Source organism: Balaenoptera physalus (genome assembly GCF_965194825.1).
Source record: "Balaenoptera physalus genome assembly, chromosome: 1".
NCBI classification, from domain to species: domain Eukaryota; kingdom Metazoa; phylum Chordata; class Mammalia; order Artiodactyla; family Balaenopteridae; genus Balaenoptera; species Balaenoptera physalus.
Genome location: NC_138882.1, coordinates 128,430,254 through 128,451,578, shown reverse-complemented (window position 1 = coordinate 128,451,578; position 21,325 = coordinate 128,430,254). Strand labels below are relative to the sequence as shown.

General features: G+C 36.0%; 2 protein-coding genes across 33 annotated transcripts in view; one reads left to right on the top strand and one right to left on the bottom strand.

Moving 5' to 3' along the window:
• The window catches only part of NEXN (nexilin F-actin binding protein), a 56,905-nt gene extending 38,162 nt beyond the window's left edge, over positions 1-18,743 (top strand). For 7 of the 8 annotated variants that reach the window (XM_082419677.1, XM_082419679.1, XM_082419675.1 and 4 more), the window contains 5 exons: positions 1,550-1,747; positions 11,476-11,697; positions 16,871-17,056; positions 17,315-17,672; positions 17,770-18,743. In XM_082419677.1, the coding sequence (XP_082275803.1) occupies positions 1,550-1,747; positions 11,476-11,697; positions 16,871-17,056; positions 17,315-17,672; positions 17,770-17,783 (978 nt within the window). In that variant the 3' untranslated portion in view covers positions 17,784-18,743. The remainder of the gene's footprint in view (positions 1-1,549; positions 1,748-11,475; positions 11,698-16,870; positions 17,057-17,314; positions 17,673-17,769) is intronic. The other variant, XM_082419680.1, reaches the window with a different exon arrangement.
• Positions 18,744-18,779: 36 nt separating this feature from the next.
• The window catches only part of FUBP1 (far upstream element binding protein 1), a 34,052-nt gene continuing 31,506 nt past the window's right edge, over positions 18,780-21,325 (bottom strand). For 17 of the 25 annotated variants that reach the window (XM_082419889.1, XM_082419910.1, XM_082419900.1 and 14 more), the window contains 2 exons: positions 21,254-21,300; positions 18,780-19,004 (listed from right to left, as the gene is read on the bottom strand). In XM_082419889.1, coding sequence (XP_082276015.1) covers positions 18,959-19,004; positions 21,254-21,300 — 93 coding nt within the window. In that variant the 3' untranslated portion in view covers positions 18,780-18,958. Of the gene's footprint in view, positions 20,348-21,253; positions 21,301-21,325 lie in introns of all 25 variants that reach the window. The other 8 variants (XR_014252330.1, XR_014252332.1, XM_082419913.1 and 5 more) reach the window with 3 other exon arrangements.

The window sequence follows — 21,325 nt, the reverse complement described above, 5'->3', positions numbered from 1 at the left end:
AACATTCTGAAAGCACTTAATTTCTGGAGAATCAGCTGGTTCAGAAGTGGTAGATAAGAAGTAGCTGTGAAGATCAGGAAATCTCATCCTGGGAGCAGATTTTTAGGCCAAATCTGCCATTTTATCATGACTCACTAGTGGAAAAAGTGCAGGGAAGGAAAATGGCATTAAACCAAAACCCTGGTTTCCTAAAGACATTTCTATATCAGGAAAGGAAAGAGAAACTTTTTCCTTCATTTATGTTGTTTTCTTATCTAGGGCCAAGTATTGTCACTTCATATTATTGCTCAGTTAACTCATATATTAATAAAAATTTTTTTGGCAATCTGTGGATTTTAAGACCATATAAACATTATTTCTGAGTTGAACTGGTTCTGTGGTAAAGCCTGTCATATATAAAACTTGGAACAAATAATAATCACCCTTTACCTCTCTTATTCCTGTGTCTAGTTCAGCCACAGGGACACAATTCAAGTGAGAGGTTTATATATATACTTTCAGGGGATAGAATTAGGTCATTGCTTTTCATGGCAAAATGTATTCCAAGTCAATGATTTAAAAGCAGAGTTTCTATTTGCAAGTTAGAGATTGCCTATATACAGGGAATGATATTGTAATAATAAAACTGCTATTTGGGAGCTTACCATAGTGTCAGACACACTGCAAAGTGTTTCCAAACTTTATGTAATTCTCATGACAACTCTATGAAAGTTGTCACAGATAAGGAAACTCAGATTTAGAGAGGCTATGTAACTTGCCCAAGGTCATAACTAAATGGCAGTTAGACATGTAATTCATGAAATTACAAAAAGGTAGTCTAAATAGTTATTTATAATTTTATTAGAAAGACTTTTAAAGTTTGGAATTTCACCTTTTCCACATAGTATTTGTGTTGACTTTGGACAAGTTACTTTTTAGTGCCTCAGTTTCCTCATCTATAAAATGGGGATATTAATAACACCTGCTTCACAGGGTTACAGAAAAATAAGTCAATACACGTAAAGTGCTTACAATTGTACCTGGCAGCTATAAGTATTAACTATTATTATTTATTTTTAATTAGCCTGACAGTAAATAAATCAGCACAATAAAATCACAGCATTAATTGATTTTTGCCTGATTATGAAGGGGTCATGATATCTATTCAGGTAAAAACCATGATTTAACTGAAATGCTCTATTTTAATTACCAGAATGGAGGTTCATTTTAATCCAATTAAAACATTTTCCCAATATTAGAACATCTTTTTAAGTTTTTCAATTAAAAAAAATTTTGTTGTTAGAACATCTTAATGTCTAATTCAAATTACTCATAGTATAAAGTCAAAGTATTTATTTGTGTTCACTGGAATGGAGACTTTATGGTCACCATTTTCTCTACAAAATACTTTAGTCTTACAGTTTCTAATAATTCCTTCTTGTTTATTGTTTTATACTTTTAAAGAGAATTTTTGGATTTTAGTTCAATGTGAAACCTTTCTATTCAAGAAATATTCCCTTTGTAGTATGTATAATTCTGGCAAGAGTGATAAAAGAATTATTTTAAATAGGTAGTAGCTGATGACTCCCCAGAGATGTATAAAACAATCTCTCAAGAATCTCTTACACCGGGAAAACTAGAAATTAATTTTGAAGAATTATTAAAACAAAAAATGGAAGAAGAAAGACGACGAACAGAGGAGGAACGGAAGCATAAGCTAGAGATGGAAAAACAGGAATTTGAACAACTGAGACAAGAAATGGGAGAGGTAAGACTTTAAGAAATGTCCATTTTTATTCTGCAAATATTTATTAATCTCAGCATTTCACATGCATTACCTTACAATAACTTTCTAAGTATTATTATTCACATAAAGGACACTCCTATGAGGCACTTGGTACAAGTTTCAGCATAGTTGAGTGTACCTTTCCAGCCTGCTATAACTCTACTCCTTCTTGCTAGTTTGAAAAATATATAAGATTCCAAGTGACTGAGATATTACTGTAGTACGTAAGTAAATATTTCTTCCTATATACCTCACAATTGTGTGAGATTACACCATGATTGAGAACTGTCATTCTAGAGTACTTAATATACCCATTTATACTTATTTTCCTTGAAACAATTAAACTGATAATCAAAATAAGAAAAAACTATAAGAGTACCATGGATGCTAATAGGAACATCAGTTTGGCAAGTCTTTGACTAATTTTACAGGCCTACTGCATTTCATTGTGCTTCACTTTATTGCACTTTGCAGGTACTGCACTTTTTACAAATTGAAGGTCTGTGGCGACCCTGCATGGAGCAAGTCTGTTGCCACCATTTTTCCAACAGCATTTGCTCACTTTGTGTCTCTGTGTCACATTTTGGTAATTCCCTCAATATTTCAAACTTTTTCATTATTATTATATTTGTTATGGTGATCTGTGATCAGTGATCTTCATTGTTACTATTGTAGTTGTTTGGGGGCACCACAAACTGCTCCCATATAAGATGGTAAACTTAATCGATAAGTGTGTATGTTCTGACTGCTTCACTGTCCGGCTGTTTGCCCATCTCTTTTCCTCTTTTCGGACCTACCTGTTCCCTTACACAACAGTATTGAAATTAGGCCAATTAATGGTCTCTGAGTGTTTAAGTGAAAGTAAGAGTCGCACATCTCTCACTTTACACTTGGCCAAGAAGCGATTTGTCTCACTTTAAATTAAGCTAGCAAGATTAAGCTTAGTGAGGAAGGAACGTCAAAAGCTGAGATAGATAGGCCAAAATCTAGGCCTCTTGTGCCAAACCATTAGCCAAGACGTGAATGCAAAGGAAAAGTTCTTGAAGGAAATTATAAGTGCTCCTCCAGTGAACACACGAATGATAAGAAAGTGGAACAGCCTTACTGTCGATGTGGAAAAAGTTTTAGTGGTCTGGATAGAAGGTCACATAAGCCACAACATTCCCTTAAGCCAAAGCCTACTCCAGAGCAAGGCCCTAACTCTCTTCAATTCTATGAAGACTGAGAGATGAGGAAGTTGCAGAAGAAAAGTCTGAAGCTAGCAGAGGTTGCTTCTTGAAGTTTAAGGAAAGAAGCCGTCTCTGTAACATAAAAGTGCAAGGTGAAAGAGCAAGTGCTGTTGTAGAGGCTGCAGCAAGTTATGCAGAAGATCTAAGATAATCAAAATGAAGGTGGCTACACTAAACAATAGATTTTCAATGTAGACAAACAGGCTTGTATTGGAAGAAGATGCCATCTAGGACTTTTTTAACTAGAGAGGAGAAGTCAATGCCTGGCTTCAAAGCTTCAAAAGACAGGCTGACACTCTTGTTATGGGCTAACATAGCTGGTGACTTTAAATTGAAGCCAATGCTTATTTACCATTCTGAAAATCCTAGGGTCCTTAAGAATTATGCTAAATCTACTTTGCCAGTGCTCTATAAATGGAACAGAGAACCTAGATATAGCAATCTATTGACAACCTGGTTTACTAAATATTTAAAGCCCACTGTTAAGACCTACTGCTCAGAAAAAAAGATTCCTTTAAAATATTACTGCTCATTAATAATGCACCTGAAAGAAACTTCTCTAGGCAGGAAACACAAGAGAAGGAAAAGACCTACAGTAACAAACCCAAAACAATTAAGAAAATGGTAATAGGAACATACATATTGATAATTACCTTAAATGTAAATGGATTAAATGCTCCCACCAAAAGACACAGACTGGCTGAATGGATACAAAAACAAGACCCTTATATATGCTGTCTACACGAGACCCACTTCAGACTTAGGGGCACATACAGACTGAAAGTGAGGGGATGGAAAATGATATTCCATGCAAATGGAAATCAAAAGAAAGCTGGAGTAGCAATTCTCATATCAGACAAAATAAACTTTAAAATAAAGACTATTACAAGAGACAACGAAGGACACTACATAATGATCAAGGGATCAATCCAAGAAGAAGATATGACAAGTGTAAATATTTATGCATCCAACATAAGAGCACCTCAATACATAAGGCAAAGGCTAACAGCCATAAAAGGGGAAATCAACAGTAACACAATCATAGTAGGGGACTTTAACACCCCACTTTCACCAATGGACAGATCATCCAAAATGAAAATAAATAAGGAAACACAAGCTTTAAATGATACATTAAACAAGATGGACTTAATTGATATTTATAGGACATTCCATCCAAAAACAACAGAATACACTTTCTTCTCAAGTGCTCATGGAACATTCTCCAGGATAGATCATATCTTGGGTCACAAATAAAGCCTTGGTAAATTTAAGAAAATTGAAATCGTATCAAGTATTTTTTCTGACCACAACACTATGAGACTAGATATCAATTAGAGGAAAAAATCTGTAAGAAATACAAACACATGGAGGCTAAACAATACACTACTTAATAACCAAGAGATCACTGAAGAAATCAAAGAGGAAATCAAAGAATACCTAGAAACAAATGACAATGAAAGTACGACGGCCCAAAACCTATGGGATGCAGCAAAAGCAGTTCTAAGAGGGAAGTTTATAGCAATACAATCCTACCTTAAGAAACAAGAAACATCTCAAATAAACAACCTAACCTTACACCTAATGCAATTAGAGAAAGAAGAAAAAAACCCCAAAGTTAGCAGAAGGAAAGAAATCATAAAGATCAGATCAGAAATAAGTAAAAAAGAAATGAAGGAAACAATAGCAAAGATCAATAAAACTAAAAGCTGGTTCTTTGAGAAGATAAACAAAATTAATAAACCATTAGCCAGACTCATCAAGAAAAAAAGGGAGAAGACTCAAATCAATAGAATTAGAAATGAAAAAGGAGAAGTAACAACTGACACTGCAGAAATACAAAGGATCATGAAAGATTACTACAAGCAACTATATGCCAATAAAATGGACAACTTGGAAGAAATGGACAAATTCTTAGAAAAGCACAGCCTTCCGAGACTGAACCAGGAAGAAATAGAAAATATAAACAGACCAATCACAAGCACTGAAATTGAGACTGTGATTAAAACTCTTCCAACAAAAGCCCAGGACCAGATGGCTTCACAGGTGAATTCTATCAAACATTTAGAGAAGAGCTAACACCTATCCTTCTCAAACTCTTCCAAAATATAGCAGAGGGAGGAACACTCCCTAACTCATTCTACGAGGCCACTATCACCCTGATACCAAAACCAGACAAAGATGTCACAAAGAAAGAAAACTACAAGCCAATATCACTGATGAACAGAGATGCAAAACTCCTCAACAAAATACTAGCAAACATAATCCAACAGCACATTAAAAGGATCATACACCATGATCAAGTGAGGTTTATCCCAGGAATGCAAGAATTCTTCAATATATGCAAATCAATCAATGTGATACACCATACTAACAAACTGAAGAATAAAACCCATATGATCATCTCAATAGATGCAGAAAAAGCTTTCGACAAAATTCAACGCCCATTTATGATAAAAACCCTCCAGAAAGTAGGCATAGAGGGAACTTATCTCAACATAATAAAGGCCACATATGACAAACCCACAGCCAACATCGTTCTCAATGGTGAAAAACAAATCATTTCCACTAAGATCAGGAACAAGACAAGGTTGCCCACTCTCACCACTGTTATTCAACATAGTTTTGGAAGTTTTACCCACAGCAATCAGAGAAGAAAAAGAAATAAAAGGAATCCAAATCAGAAAAGAAGAAGTAAACCTGTCACTGTTTGCAGATGACATGATGCTAAACATAGAGAATCCTAAAGATGCTACCAGAAAACTAGTAGAGCTAATCAATGAATTTGGTAAAGTAGCAGGATACAAAATTAATGCACAGAAATCTCTTGCATTCCTATACACTAATGATGAAAAATCTGAAAGAGAAATTAAGGAAACACTCCCATTTACCATTGCAACAAAAGAATAAAATACTTAGGAATAAACCCACCCAAGGAGACAAAAGACCTGTATGCAGAAAACTATAAGACACTGATGAAAGAAATTAAAGATGATACAAACAGATGGAGAGATATACCATGTTCTTGGATTGGAAGAATCAACATTGTGAAAATGACTCTACTACCCAAAGCAATCTACAGATTCAGTGCAGTCCCTATCAAACTACCAATGGCATTTTTCACAAAACTAGAACAAAAAATTTCACAATTTGTATGGAAACACAAAAGACCCCGAATAGCCAAAGCAATCTTGAGAAAGAAAAACGGAGCTGGAGGAATCAGGCTCCCTGACTTTAGACTATACAACAAAGCTACAGTAATCAAGACAGTATGGTACTTGCACAGAAACAGAAATATAGATCAATGGAACAGGATAGAAAGCCCAGAGATAAACCCACGCACATATGGTAACCTTATTTTTGATAAAGGAGTCAAGAATATACAATGGAGAAAAGAGAGCCTCTTCAATAAGTGGTGCTGGGAAAAAAAAAAAAAAAAAGTGGTGCTGGGAAAACTGGACAGCTATATGTAAAAGAATGAAATTAGAACACTCCCTAACACCATACACAAAAATAAACTCAAAATGGATTAAAGACCTAAATGTAAGACCAGACACTATCAAACTCTTAGAGGAGAACATAGGCAGAACACTCTATGACATAAATCACAGCAAGATCCTTTTTGACCCACCTCCTAGAGAAATGGAAATAAAAACAAAAATAAACAAATGGGACCTAATGAAACTTAAAAGCTTTTGCACAGCAAAGGAAAACATAAACAAGATGAAAAGACAACCTTCAGAATGGGAGAAAATATTTGCAAATGAAGCAACTAACAAAGGATTAATCTCCAAAATTTACAAGTAGCTCATCCAGCTCAATATCATAAAAACAGTCAACCCAGTCCAAAAATGGGCAGAAGACCTAAATTGACATTTCTCCAAAGAAGATATACAAATAGCCAACAAATACATGAAAGAATGCTCAATATCACTAATCATTAGAGAAATGCAAATCAAAACTACAATGAGGTATCACCTCACACCGGTCAGAATGGCCATCATCAAAAAATCTACAAACAATAAATGCTGGAGAGGGTGTGGAGAAAAGGGACCCCTCTTGCACTGTTAGTGGGAATGTAAATTAGTACAGCCACTATGGAGAACAGTATGGAGGTTCCTTAAAAAACTAAAAATAGAACTAACATACGACCCATATAATCCCACTACTGGGCATATACCCCGAGAAAACCATAATTCAAAAAGTCATGTACCACAATGTTCATTGCAGCTGTATTTACAATAGCCAGGACATGGAAGCAACCTAAGTATCCATCGACAGATGAATGGATAAAGAAGATGTGGCACATACATACAATGGAATATTACTCAGCCATAAAAAGAAACAAAATTGAGTTATTTGTAGTGAGGTGGATGGACCTAGAGTCTGTCATACAGAGTGAAGTAAGTCAGAAAGAGAAAAACAAATACCATATGCTAACACATATATATGGAATCTAAAAAAAAAAAAAAAGGTTCTGAAGAACCTAGGGGCAGAACAAGAATAAAGACGCAGACGTAGAGAATGGACTTGAGGACACGGGGAGGGGGAAGGGTAAGCTGGGACGAAGTGAGAGAGTGGCATGGACTTATATATATACTACCAAATGTAAAGTAGATAGCTATTGGGAAGTAACTGCATAGCACAGGGAGATCAGCTCGGTGCTTTGTGACCACCTAGAGGGGTCGGATAGGGATGGTGGGAGGGAGACGCAGGAGGGAGGAGATATGGGGATGTATGTATATGTATAGCTAATTCACTTTGTTATAAAGCAGAAACTAACACACCATTGTAAAGCAGTTATACTCCAATAAAGATATTTAAAAAAAAATAGTGCACCTGATCACCCAAGAGCTCTGATGGAGATTTGTGACGATATTAATGTTGTTTTCATGCCTGCTAGCACAGAATCCATTCTGCAGCCCATGGATCAAGAAGTAGTTTCTACTTTCAAGTCTTATTATTGAAGAAATACATTTTGTAAGGCTATAGCTGCCATAGATCGTAATTCCTCCGATGGATATGGACAAAATCAATTAAAAACCTTCTGGATAGGATTCAACATTCCAGGTACCATTAAGAATATTTGTGATTCATGGGAAGAGGTCAAAATATCAAATTCACAGGAGTTTAGAAAAAGTTGATTTCAACCCTCATGGATGACTTTGAGGGGTTCAAGGCTTCAGTGGAGGAAGTAAGCGAAGATGTGGAAATAGCAAGAGAACTAGAATTAGAAGTGGAGTCTGAAGATGTGAATGAATTGCTGCAATCTCATGATAAAACTAATGAATGAGGAGTTGCTTCTTATGGATGAAAAAAGAAAGTGATTTTAACACTTCACAGCAAGGCCCTAACTCTCTTCAGTTCTATGAAGGCTGGGAGATGAGGAAGCTACTCCTGGTGAAGGTGCTGTGAAGATTGTTAAAATGACAGCAAAGGATTTAGAATATTACATAAAATTAGTTGATAAAGCACCAGCAGAGTTTTAGAAGACTGACTCCAACTTTGTAAGAAATTCTACTGCGGGTACAATGCTATCAAAGAGCATTGCAAGCTACAGGGACATCGTTCACAAAAGAAAGAGTCAACTGATGCAGCAAACTTCATTGTTGTCTTATTTTAAGAAACTGCCACAGCTGCCCCAGCCTCAGCAATTAACACCCTGATCAGTCAGCAGCCATCAACACTGAGGCAAGACTGTCCAACAGCAAAAAGATTACAACTCACTGAAGGTTCAGGTGATGGTTAGCAATTTATAGCAATATTTTAAAGTTAAGGCATGTACATTATTTTTTTAGACATAATGCTATTGCACACAATAGACTACAGTATAGTGTAAACATAACTTTTATATGCACTGGGAAACCAAAAATTTCATGTGACTCACTTTATTAAGATATTCACTTTATTACAGTGGTCTGGAATTGAATTCCCAATATCTCCAAGGTATGCCTGTATTTTATTAAATTATTCTAAGATAGAATTTTGATACTATTAAATACCTTAGTATGGTTTCACCAGCATTGAAATGAATTTTAAAAATACATATATAGGGACTTCCCTGGTGGTGTAGTGGTTAAGAATCAGCCTGCCAATGCAGGGGACACGGGTTCGGGCCCTGGTCCGGGAAGATCCCACATGCCGTGGAGCAACTAAGCCTGTGCGCCACAATTACTGAGCCTGCGCTCTAGAGCCCGCGAGCCACAACTACTGAAGCCTGTGTGCTGCAACTACTGAAGCCCGCGTGCCTAGATCCTGTGCTCCACAACAAGAGAAGCCACCGCAATGAGAAGCCCGCGCACCGCAACGAAGAGCAGCGCCCGCTCGCCGCAACTAGAGAAAGCCGCACACAGCAACAAAGACCCAACACAGCCAAAATAAATAAAATTTAAAAAATACATATATACACATACATATCTATAGACTCTACAGGGCCAGCTTCATGAGCATGCAACTTGTGCCCTCACAGGACCCCATGCTCAGAAGGGACACACTTAGGATTTAGTGCTCTGAGGTTGCCTTTGAGATTTTAAATAAGTTTATCTTTGAACTTGTGTGTGTTGTAATTGAAAGTTGGTTGGACAGTGGAGCCTGCACTAGAGTCTCGGAGCCTTGGCTCACCCACTCCACGTGATGTCTCCGTGCTTCCTCATGGTGGGCTCTCAGCAGCCCTCTTCCTACCTCCTGATGTCCTAGGACCCTGTCTAACCTTCGCCTTCCTAACCCTGAACACTGCTTCCCTCCATCTGGATGGCCAACCAGTTACATAGGCAGAAGTGGGGAGGGTGAGGGAGGAGGCCAGCATTCCACTGTCACCCTTGGCCTCCAGCTGGGCAGGGGGCCCTAGCAGCAACACGAACAGCAGTGTCGGGGATGAGTGCACAACCCCATTACTTGGGGTGAGGCGAGCAGTGGCTTTCCCAGCCTAAGTAGGATTGGCAGTGATATGGCATGTTTGGTAGATGACTTGGTGGGGGCCCCTTGCCAACTCCTGATCTAGGAACTGAGTGGGTTCCTTCACAGAGGTTGCAATCTCTTAGAAGTTGCCTCTTTGTCATGGGTTGGAGCAATGGGACTGTGGGGATATTTACTTCCTTGCCCAGGTCAACCAAGAGACTATAAATGCTGCATAAATATATAGTTAATAAGAATATATAATGAATATGCTGTAGGAAAATACTGCAAGGTGTACCCTCAGAATTTTTAAAAAATGTAATAGCATTTATTTTATAAAGGAAGCTGAAAATGAATTGTCTGTCTAGAAAAACAAAGTAAATTAGAATATATATTAGTAATACTATTGAGAAGTAATCTAATTCATATATGGCAGGGTGTAATTGTCTGACATTCTGATGCTACTAAGTGACTCACTCCACTATGTCTGGGAGTTTTCAAACAAGTAGAATGCCAATTCCAAGATTACATAGATCATAACTGATTAGTTCAACCATTAATTTTGATCAGAGTGATGTGGGACCATTGTGATATGATGTGATGTCATAACTTTGTTAATTTCTGGTATTTTAGGAGTTGTCCATTTTCACCCACATAGACCAAAAAGTGGAGGTAGTATAAAGGAATAAACTTTTCTTTCCCTTTGTTGAACCAAGAAATTAAGCCTCATGTCAACATCATCCACTGTGACTCTTCCCACACCCCACCCTACCCAGTCCCACCTTTTTTTTTTCTCTGCCTAGAACTCTAGGTCTTCCCAGAAGAAGTGTACCAGGAATAACTGCAATATTCTACCACTCCATTAGGGTTTAGTGTAAGAAGTATACAAAGAAAAGGGAAAGACAAGGGAAAGGAACCTGAATAAAAAGTATTCAAGATAAAATGGTATAAAGAATTAGAACCCAATTTTTGTTGACTCATCTTTCTTGGCAGAATATAAAATTGAGAATACAAGTGATATGTAGCAAAATGTAGGGATTTTACCAGACTATATCTGTAGAAATGCTTAATTCAGTTGAGTTACTAAGAGTAATATTTAACTTTGACTATCATCAAATCAAAGGCAGGAGGAATTTTAGAGATACTGTGGCTCTATATAGAGATGAAAAACTCATGTCCAGTGGACTAAGTGACCAGGCAAAAGGCCACACAGTATGAGAGTCAGAACTATTGACTCCTAGCCCAGTATTTTTTGAATTTTCTTTACCTTCCCCTAAACAAAGGTCTTCCTACAATTCCTAGTAAAAGCTAATCTTGACATACATATTTTACTTTTAGCAGGTTATAATGGAATGTTAATGAGGTTTTGAGCCATAGTCCCTAATTACATAGTATTTTAAATGAAATCTATCTACAGTCTTAAATTTGTAGCACTACTTCTAATTAGTAAATTTAGGTACTGTGTTTAGGGAGGAAGTTATTTAACATTTAGTTTTGGCTTCAAATAAGAAATAGTGAACTTTCTGGATGGTTTATTGTACAAACTAATTTTCTGGTATTTAATGTATAAAAATCTTAATTTTTTTGAAGGAAGAAGAAGAAAATGAAACCTTTGAACTGAGCAGGGAATATGAAGAATTAATCAAATTGAAAAGGAGTGGCTCTATTCAAGCTAAAAATCTGAAAAGCAAGTTTGAAAAAATTGGACAATTGTCTGAAAAACAAATACAGAAAAAGATAGAAGAAGAACGAGCAAGAAGAAGAGCAATTGACCTTGAAATTAAAGAGCGAGAAGCAGAAAACTTCCATGAGGTATACTGTTTTATATTTAACAGTTATAGTTCAGTCATGATGATGAACTTAACAGAAATAACATTGACTTTGAAATAAGTGTTGGAATTTACAGTTAACCCTCAGGGTATATAATAATCTGGGAACTAAATAGCAAAAGCACATTAAGATCTTAAGAGACTTTGAAAGATTTCCCTACTCTAGCATTGTTCCAAAATGACTTTTATTACGAATTAAAGCCTACAGTGAACATCAAATGGTTCACTTTAGCAGAAATAGCTCAGAAATATTTATTGGCACAAGTTCTACTTGGAATCAGTAGAACCAGTGTATATTAAACTCCAGAGATGATTCATACCTACTTTCTTAAAAGATGAGGCCAACAAAGCCTATATGATATGTTCAAAGTCATGCCAATCATTCAGTGGCAGAGCCTAAATCAGAATTCAGGTGACATGAATTTGAAGTACCTCCATATGTAAAGTAAGGAGGCACTCACTAGATGACCTATAATGTCCCTTCCAGCTTAAGGACTAGTTCCATGATTATGAATATTGGTTTAAATAAGATCTGGAAAACTTATTCTGTCAAAATTGCCATTTTATGTTATATTTAACATATATTCTTCTAAAAATTGATTTTCATCATATATTTAACTCTAAAACAGGTATGGGAATTTGGGAGGGCCTTCAGAGGAGATTGGTGAATAAAAAGAATGATGAAACTCTGGGCAAATTCCAGGACTATAAGCAATTCATTATTATTGAGACAAGTAGAGTGCAAGCACAGTAAAAGATGATGAAGACCCAAGCACAGGCAAGATGACCCATCTTAGATGCCATGTTCAGGAACTTTGTTTTATTGGGGTGCAATGAAGGGATTTTTAAAACATGGAATGACATTATCAAATAGGCATCTTTATCGCAAGATCATGCTGAAGCTAAAGATGGCTTTAGATTTATGCGTTAAAAAATTATTTGAAAGCCTACTATGTTTTGGGGACTGTTCTGACACTGGGACTACATTGGTGAATAAACCTGCGGTCCTTGCTCATATGGTGTTTAGAATCTAACAGGTGTGGGGCAGGAGACAGGGGATGGAAAACAATGATTGGGTAGTAAATAAAAGCTATGGAGATTAACAAAGCAGGGTAAAAGACTATAGAGTATGTGGTACAATTTTGTACAGGGTGGTCAGAGAAAACATGAGGATTTGAACTAGAACTGGAATGGAGATGACTGATAAGTATGTAGGATACAAAATTGGCAAGACTTAGCTTGGGAATGGTGGTGGAGAGGAATCAAAGTGACTGGGTATACTAGGTAATAGGGGAACATAGGAGTTCGGTAGGCAGAGAAGTCACAAGCTAGACAAATGGAGATGCTGTAGAACATCCAGATATCAATTAAATTGATATGCATCTGAACTTAGTGCAACATACACAAAAACATAAGGACTTAGGGACTGGGTTATAAACCATTTTGTCACAGCTAAAAACTAATGCCATTGCTATTTTTAATATCTTCTATGTTGGGCCCCATGTTAAGTTTTGGGTACATAAATGTGAATATAATATGCCTTCAAGAAATCCAGCCTAATGAGATGTACGAAAACAATTAAAATTGTCATTAAGTGCTAATATAGTTTAAAATTGTCATTAAGTGCTAATATAGTTATGTATTTAGTGTTACGGGATCAAGTAGTATGTAATCAGTATTCCTAGATGTTTAACAGGGCTGAGAAAAATGACATTTTAGCTGAATGTGAAGGTTGAATAGAAGTTTCAGTTAAAGAGGGAAAGCATTCCAGATTGGAAGGACAATGTGAGTCAACACAAAGGTTGTAAAACTTTATCTGGCAGAGTGGTTCAAAGGAAAGGTTCATATAATAATAGGCGATAGGATAAAAAGTTTTAAAACTAGGTTGCAGCTAGCTGAAGGGCCTTTTTAACCTTGTGGGCACTATAATCCGGGAACAATGTTAATAATCAGGTTTTTTTCGGCTGCATTGGGTCTTTGTTGCTGTGCGTGGGCTTTCTCTAGTTGCGGCGAGTGGGAGCTACTCTTCGTTGCAGTGCGTGGGCTTCTTATTGCGGTGGCTTGTCTTGTTGCAGAGCACGGTCTTCGTGGCACGCGTGCTCAGTAGTTGTGGCTCGCGGGCTCTAGAGAGCAGGCTCAGTAGTCGTGGCACATGGGCTTAGTTGCTCCGCGGCATGTGGGAACTTCCCGGACCAGGGCTCAAACCCGTGTTCCCTGCATTGGCAGGCGGATTCTTAACCACCGCGCCACCAGGGAAGCCCAAATAATCAGTTTTAAGACAGAGTAATAAAAGGCTTGTTTACAGAATCCTGGGATCATGGAGGATAAACTGGAAGATGATCATGAAGTTGGGGGCAAGGGAGAAAAACTGACCCAACTTTAACAAAACTGAGTTACAGGCAGGTGGTTGCTGAGAAGCTTAACATTACTTCAAGATTACCAGGGAAACTAGAAGATGCTACAGAGAATTCAGGAGGTCAGGAGAGGAGGGAGGGGTGAATAAACTGTTTTGGACCTGTGAAGTTTGAGCTATATTTGGAAAGCTAATGGCAGTCTGAAACACAGGTACTGGGCTCAGAGAAGAGGCAGGAGCTACAGATTGTTTCAAAGTATAGATGTAGATAAAGCCATCTTGAGAGTTAATAGTTGGAAGGTGAATGATAAAACCCTGGAGAACACCAACATTAAATGGATGGATGGCCCACAAGATCAGTTGATTCTTTAGAGACAAATCACAGAAGGTAAAGCATTTAAATAAGCATGCATGTGCTTCCTTTTTTTTTTTTTAAAGGTAGTGAAACCTCAGAGCAGTGATACCTAGTCCTATAAAATTTGTAGGTAAAATAAATGAGGTAGGTGGCTTCTTGTTTTAATGCTATTACTGACTCTTGTATAAAAGGATATGAGATTAGGACCTGGCTGATCTTCTGTAATCCATGAGGATGTCCTAAATTGAGTTTCCTGTGAAGAATCTGACATTCCTCCTATCATATCCCTCTAGATTAAGGGTCACTGAGATCCTGTGTTAGCATAGTTTTGGCAGAGTATAATCAACTTCCAGAGTAGGATCTTCCCCTCCCATCTGATCATATATTTGTTTTCCTCTTTTAGAAAATGCCTTCTCTTTATGTTCCAGACACCTTTCAAGGCCTAACTCATTCATGTAACCTTACCTAATCTAAGAATTCCATCCCAGCTCCTGTAGCCCTTAACCTGTACCAACATTTGGTAGGTAAACCACTTAATTGCCTTAGTGTGTTTGACATTCTAGTTAGATTTTACAATAAGGTGCACTCCAAACCCATTTCTTGCGTTTTTATCCCAAATTCATTGCCTATTTGGGTTGCCTGTAATATCCACGTGCTGGGAGTATCAATGCCCTTGCTAAGAATGCACCTAGAGAACAAAGATCATTGCACTTATAACGTGACTCTCTTAGTAGATTCATTTCCTGGAAACACTTTTAACCTGGCTTTTCAGGGATTCAAGAAAAGGCAACTGTACTCAATAACTGAAAGACTGTTCATGACTGTTCAAGACTGTTCTCCCAGTTAACTTATGATGAATCCTTTTAATGATTATTTTCTAAAGGCAGGTTTGAGGTAACTAAATGAGTAACAGTTATGAATTTACACAAACTTTTATCCAAAAATCCAGAAGGCAAGTTATTAACCAGGAGGGATTCAGTCAGAATAGCAGTTATTGTACCTGCTGGAATATCCTATCTTAAGGATTTATTTTGTAAGCAAAGAATAACATTAACTGTTTAAGTCTGAACAAAGAGGTCCAGTGTTCTTTCCATGTAAGTCTCAGAAAAGCCTGCTGAGGTTAAAACTGCAGTTTAATACTTTGCTTGTTAAGCAAGCAAACCATTGTTTAACATGTACTTTTTACCCTATCCTTTAAATATAATAATAAACAATCATATCAACACTGTTCATTAACAATAATGGTAGTCAGGCTTTATGTTTATCCACTGAAGGTTAAATAATGGCGTTAACAATAGAATTTACCCATTAGGTCTCTGGTTGTGTCTGATGTTCTAGCACTTTCCAGTAACAAATAAAAATTTGATTCAGGAGAACCAGAAAAACTATCCAACTTACTTTTAACTCCTCCTTCTACGTTCATTGGAGCTGCGGTGCGACACCTCAAACTAATGTAAAACATTGATGAACCAAGATTTTTCTTATACAGGCAGTTATTTTACAGCTTGTTTCAAAATTTCCTTTATTGGTTGCACGTGGTACCTGGAAGCAATTTCCTCATAGTACAGTGAAATATAAATGGTGGGATTTCCAGATAGACCCACAAGAGTCTAAGCAGTTTAGAAACCAAGAGTCGACTACAACTAAAGTACTTTTGAAACCATGGATTAACTGTACCCATAAGACCCCACTCTACTAAAACTGCTCTCAAAAGGCCAGTGAGTGACCTCATCATCACCAAATTGGTTTTACAGACTCACACTATTTGACAGTTTAAATTCTGCTCTTAAATTACCCCCTTATTTTCATGGCTTCCAGCTCTCACCCCTAAACAGACTGACTCAGAACCATACTTCACCTCAATGATTTCCCCAAGTTCCAGCCATTGCCTCTTTCAATAGCTGTCTTCCTGTTTATTCTACCTGCAAACATTCTTTGCCACTGCTCATCAATAAATTATTTGTTGAATGGAATTCATCTCAGTTATTAACAAAGAAGAGTGAGGAAGGAAATCATGAAGTGGGAAATAACAGAAATTACATTTCTGTATTATGTAGTAGGGTGAAGAGTGATATGGAGACTCTTACCAGAAGGAAGTTATTTTAATAATTGTTAACAATGTATCATATCCTCACCCTTTTCTGTTACTCAGTATCAACAAGCACTGAGATTAGGTTTGGGCAAATAAATACACCAGGACTCCAGAGGTAATGTATGATCTTTACACTGGGAGAAAAGGATTCCAATAGTTAAGAAAATAGTTCAAAAATGAAACTTTCATCTTTCCCAAATTGGGGGATAGTGAAAATCTCCATGTCTGCAGTGTGGCAAATAGGCATAACCAAACATGTTAATTATTTTGTGCCTAGACATCTTCAGAACTATTAACATCTCAGTTCTTGTAGGTTTTTAGAAAACAATTCTTATTCTTGGCCCATTTTTGTAAAGGAAGAAGATGTTGATATCAAGCCTGCAAAAAAAAGTGAGGCTCCATTTACTCATAAAGTGAATATGAAAGCTAGATTTGAACGAATGGCTAAGGCAAGAGAAGAAGAAGAACAAAGAAGAATTGAAGAGCAAAAGTTATTACGCATGCAGTTTGAACAAAAGGAAATTGATGCAGCACTACAAAAGGTACCAGGCTTACATTTCCTTTATTTTCCAAAGATGACCTTTTAGAAACAATGAAGTTTTATGAGGAGGTACTAAAAAAAATTTTAATAGTTTTCAAGTAACTGAAATGTTTTATAAAATACTTTGTAGTAAGCATACTTACATGTTCTTTACTTGGGGGGAAAAATATATTTACCTCCAAATTCTATTACTAAACCACTGTCCTGAAAATAGTACTATAGTATAAATGCCAACTTGAATGCACTTGTTTTATTATAGAAAAGAGAAGAGGAGGAAGAAGAAGAGGGTAGCAACATGAATGGCTCCACCATTGAAGATGAAGAGCAAACCAGATCAGGAGCTCCGTGGTTTAAGAAGCCTCTAAAAAACACATCGGTTGTAGACAGTGAGCCAGTTAGATTTACTGTTAAAGTAACAGGAGAACCCAAACCAGAAATTACATGGTGGTTTGAAGGAGAAATATTGCAGGATGGAGAAGACTATCAATATATTGAAAGAGGAGAAACTTACTGTCTTTATTTACCAGAAACCTTCCCAGAAGATGAAGGAGAGTATATGTGTAAAGCAGTGAACAATAAAGGCTCTGCAGCTAGTACCTGCATTCTTACCATTGAAAGTAAGAATTAATCACTCTTTGAATCTATAACTTTTATTCTATTTAAAAATGTTTTCCTTTAAAAAAAAAAAAATTACTTTTCTTCTCTCTCTTTTAGCTGACGACTACTAGGTCCCCTTCCCTCTCCCCGGAACACACCCTCTCTCTCCGACTTTCTTACTGCATCCATCCTTTCTGTGGCGGGGCCAGAAAAGGAAACTGGAAGTGCCACTATGCTGACTTCTCATTCCTTTCCCCAACAGTCTTCACAACACAAGCTCGTCTGAAAAGTACCTCCTTCCTTTTCAAATGAGCACCAGATTCACATTACCCAGTATACATTAATGTGTAATTTAATAAGGCCAAGTGGGAAATTTACTCAATTATTTCTAGCAGAACCTATACAAAGGCTGTGTATTTCCCATGTTTACAGCAATTATGTTTTAAAAAATCATAAATCGGACATATTTTGCATGAAAGAATACCACTTATGAGCTATTCACACCTAAAATTAGTCTGAAATAGCTGAGTTAAGGAATTTGGAACCTATCAATTTGAGTGGGCTTTTTTCCTCAGTAGTTTATCATTTTGGTTGTTGTAGTTTCAGAGTCTTTCTGAAGCAGAGATATGAGGGGGTAGGGGTGTCATTTCTCCCTCTGTGTGGAGAAAACAAAAAATTAAAGACTTTTAAGAAACAATTGCCAGAGTAAATCTGATGGAAACCACTGCCTAATACAGAGTTCTGAGTGTTGAGAATATCAAACATACTTTTCAAATGTGTGTGATATATATTCAAGCTTATAAAGCAAATTTATGTTGTGACCTTGCCTGAACAAATTATATTTTAATGAGAAAACTTTGTATTAATAGTTCATGCAGGAGAAAACAATTTCAACACAATCAAAGATTTCAAGATCTAGAATTAGATTTAGGGAAAAATGGCACAATCTTCAATTTTGAGTTTTTAAAGTGAGTTTGTAAATAATTAGCAACCATGTACTAATCAAGTTGTTTTATATTTTAACTGTCTGGAAGACAATTTTATTTTACAATGTAAACCCATAATAAAGTCACTTCTGTATTTAAAAAAAAGTCTTTCAGTATTTTAGAAAAGAGACGAACATTCCCTTATAATATTCACCAATGTACATTTATTTTTTTATTGAGGAAACCATAATCAATACAAAATCACAGCAATCATGTACCCTTTTACATACAATGGTATTAAAGCAAACTCTAAACCACAGTTTGTAAAGTATTCAATTTACCTCAAGTCCAAGCTGCATCTCCCTAAGACACTGTTCCCATCACAGTAGCCATTTTAAGCCAATCTTCTTTTTACACGGGTAGTTTCTGTAGAGAACACTTTTCTCAGGACGAAAATGCATTGAGCATGCATAAGAAAAAATATATATATATGTGCAAATACATTTAAGAGTTTCTATAGGGGTATCACTGAAGAAAATAAAATCCTGGGACTTATTTGCTTTCTTAAAAGCACCAATTAAAAAAAATCCCTCAAAAGTTTACACTGTGGCAAGAAAACTCAAGTGACTAAACAAAAAATAAGGTTATTTTCAGAGTCAAAATTATCTTTAACTAGGTATTGTTAAAATACATTTTAAAGTGAGGCAGAATTTTCAGAAAATAAAGACATCTTCATTAATTAGTGATTTCTACAACCTTATTCTAGACAACGTAACTTTGCAGGTAGAAGTGGTTCTCCTGGCAGAGTATTCAAACAAATGTTACCACTTTGAATACATTTCTATTTCCCTCTTAAGGTACTCTGTTTACTCCTATCCAAACCCACTCCTGTAAATTAACTACTAAGGTATCTGTCTAAGGATGTATTTTACAATGCTCATAAGCAACTAGTATTAAACCACTAGTTTTAGTATTAAAACCATTTTCATTAATTAAAAATAAAAGTATACTTCCCATTTCTAAAAGAGACATCAAACCATAAGAATTCTAAGTACCACCACACTAAGAAATCTTAAAAACAAAAACACATTGTCAAGTTTAAGTGCTAAATAAAATAAATCAATTTCAAGCTAAACATTCTTTCTACCACTCCTAACATCCATTGCATTCAAATCAACTGGCTCACCTTTTCTGCTTTCCATTTATTTCAAGGTTAAGATTAGCGCCATTTAAAAAATGCTTGCAGTATCAGTGAAGGCTTATGATAATAAAAAAAAATTCTCATGAGATAGAAACAATGCCCCAATATCTATTAGCATTCATATGTATTTTCTTTTATAAAAATGCAAACTACAACTAACCGAAACTTGACAGGCTCTTAAGGTTCAAAGAGCTCCTTAATATTATCAATCTTAACATACCTATCATTGACTATTAAAACACACATACACACACATAAATGTGGTGCAATAACTACATAACTTTCAAAATTTAACAGTTCATGGAACATTTAAGATCAAGTGAATAGCACTTTAAAATGAAAAGTGATCAAAGCAGGTACATTACACCCTATACCATATATTATGTATGGGAAAACATTTCATTTTTCTCAATTATGATTTGCCAATTTTACCTTCTACATTGAGCCCTTCTATGGTCCATGCTCATCGGCTCACCAATGGCATACACTCAAAGGATTCCTCTTATGGGTAACTATCTCAGGACCTGATTTTATGAGCTATGATTTGGTGCTTGCAGCATCTTCAGCACTGTGTGTGAAAATGAAGGCAGTATTTTTGAATATTTTTCTTTGTTGCAAAGATAAGCAGGAGTTTTAAAAGGATCAGCACATTTTAGAAATCGAATAAACAAAACTGATATGATGCTGCTTTAATACATTCATCTTAACTCAAAATATGTACCAGTTAAAATCATCTATAAGAACACACAAACATTTTAAACTGGCAAAAAATAAAATAAATGCAGTGTCAGTTATTAAAGTATTATAAACCAGAAAAATATTGGTTGCTATACAGATTATGAAAGGTTATTTGCTATACAGTTAACATTTCACTGATGCACATGCCTTTACCAAAACATACTGCCAGTATTTCTTATAATTTTTTCCTTTTTTCAGTGTATATAAAAAATTTATGAAAACTGAATTGTCTAAAAAAAAAGTCATAATGAAATTCTTGACCCATAATGTCCTTACTGAATTACTACAGTTCAAGAATAAGAAAAAAAATAAAGACTCCATAGCTTTGGAGGGCAAAGAAAATGTCTTGTCAATCATAAACAGATTGTGAAGGCTGTTGAAGTTTCTGACCAAATGATTTCCTAAATCTTGAAAACTATGTAATTGTCCTTTTTAAAATTTTAACAATTCTTCTATATTTGGGAAAAGTTCGGATGTAGTTTAATTACAGCAGCAATCTACTCATCATTTTTTCCCGTTTTAATTTAAAAAATTAAAATAAAAAACATTACCCAGAAATGTAAACAGTTGTTTGAACAACTTAAAGACTTTCCACTGAAATGGTAGCATAAATAACAAAATACACTTTGGGGAAGCAGTAGCAGATTGCTTTTGAATACACAACCACAAAAACCTCACAGGGACAACATTAATGTACTGAAATATTTATTTATATATGTCCTTAGGTTGTGCTTACCTGTTGCTTTTTGCAGCAGAACCTAAGGTGGAAGGTCTGGGAAGGCACTGTGAAGTATAAATAATTGCACTG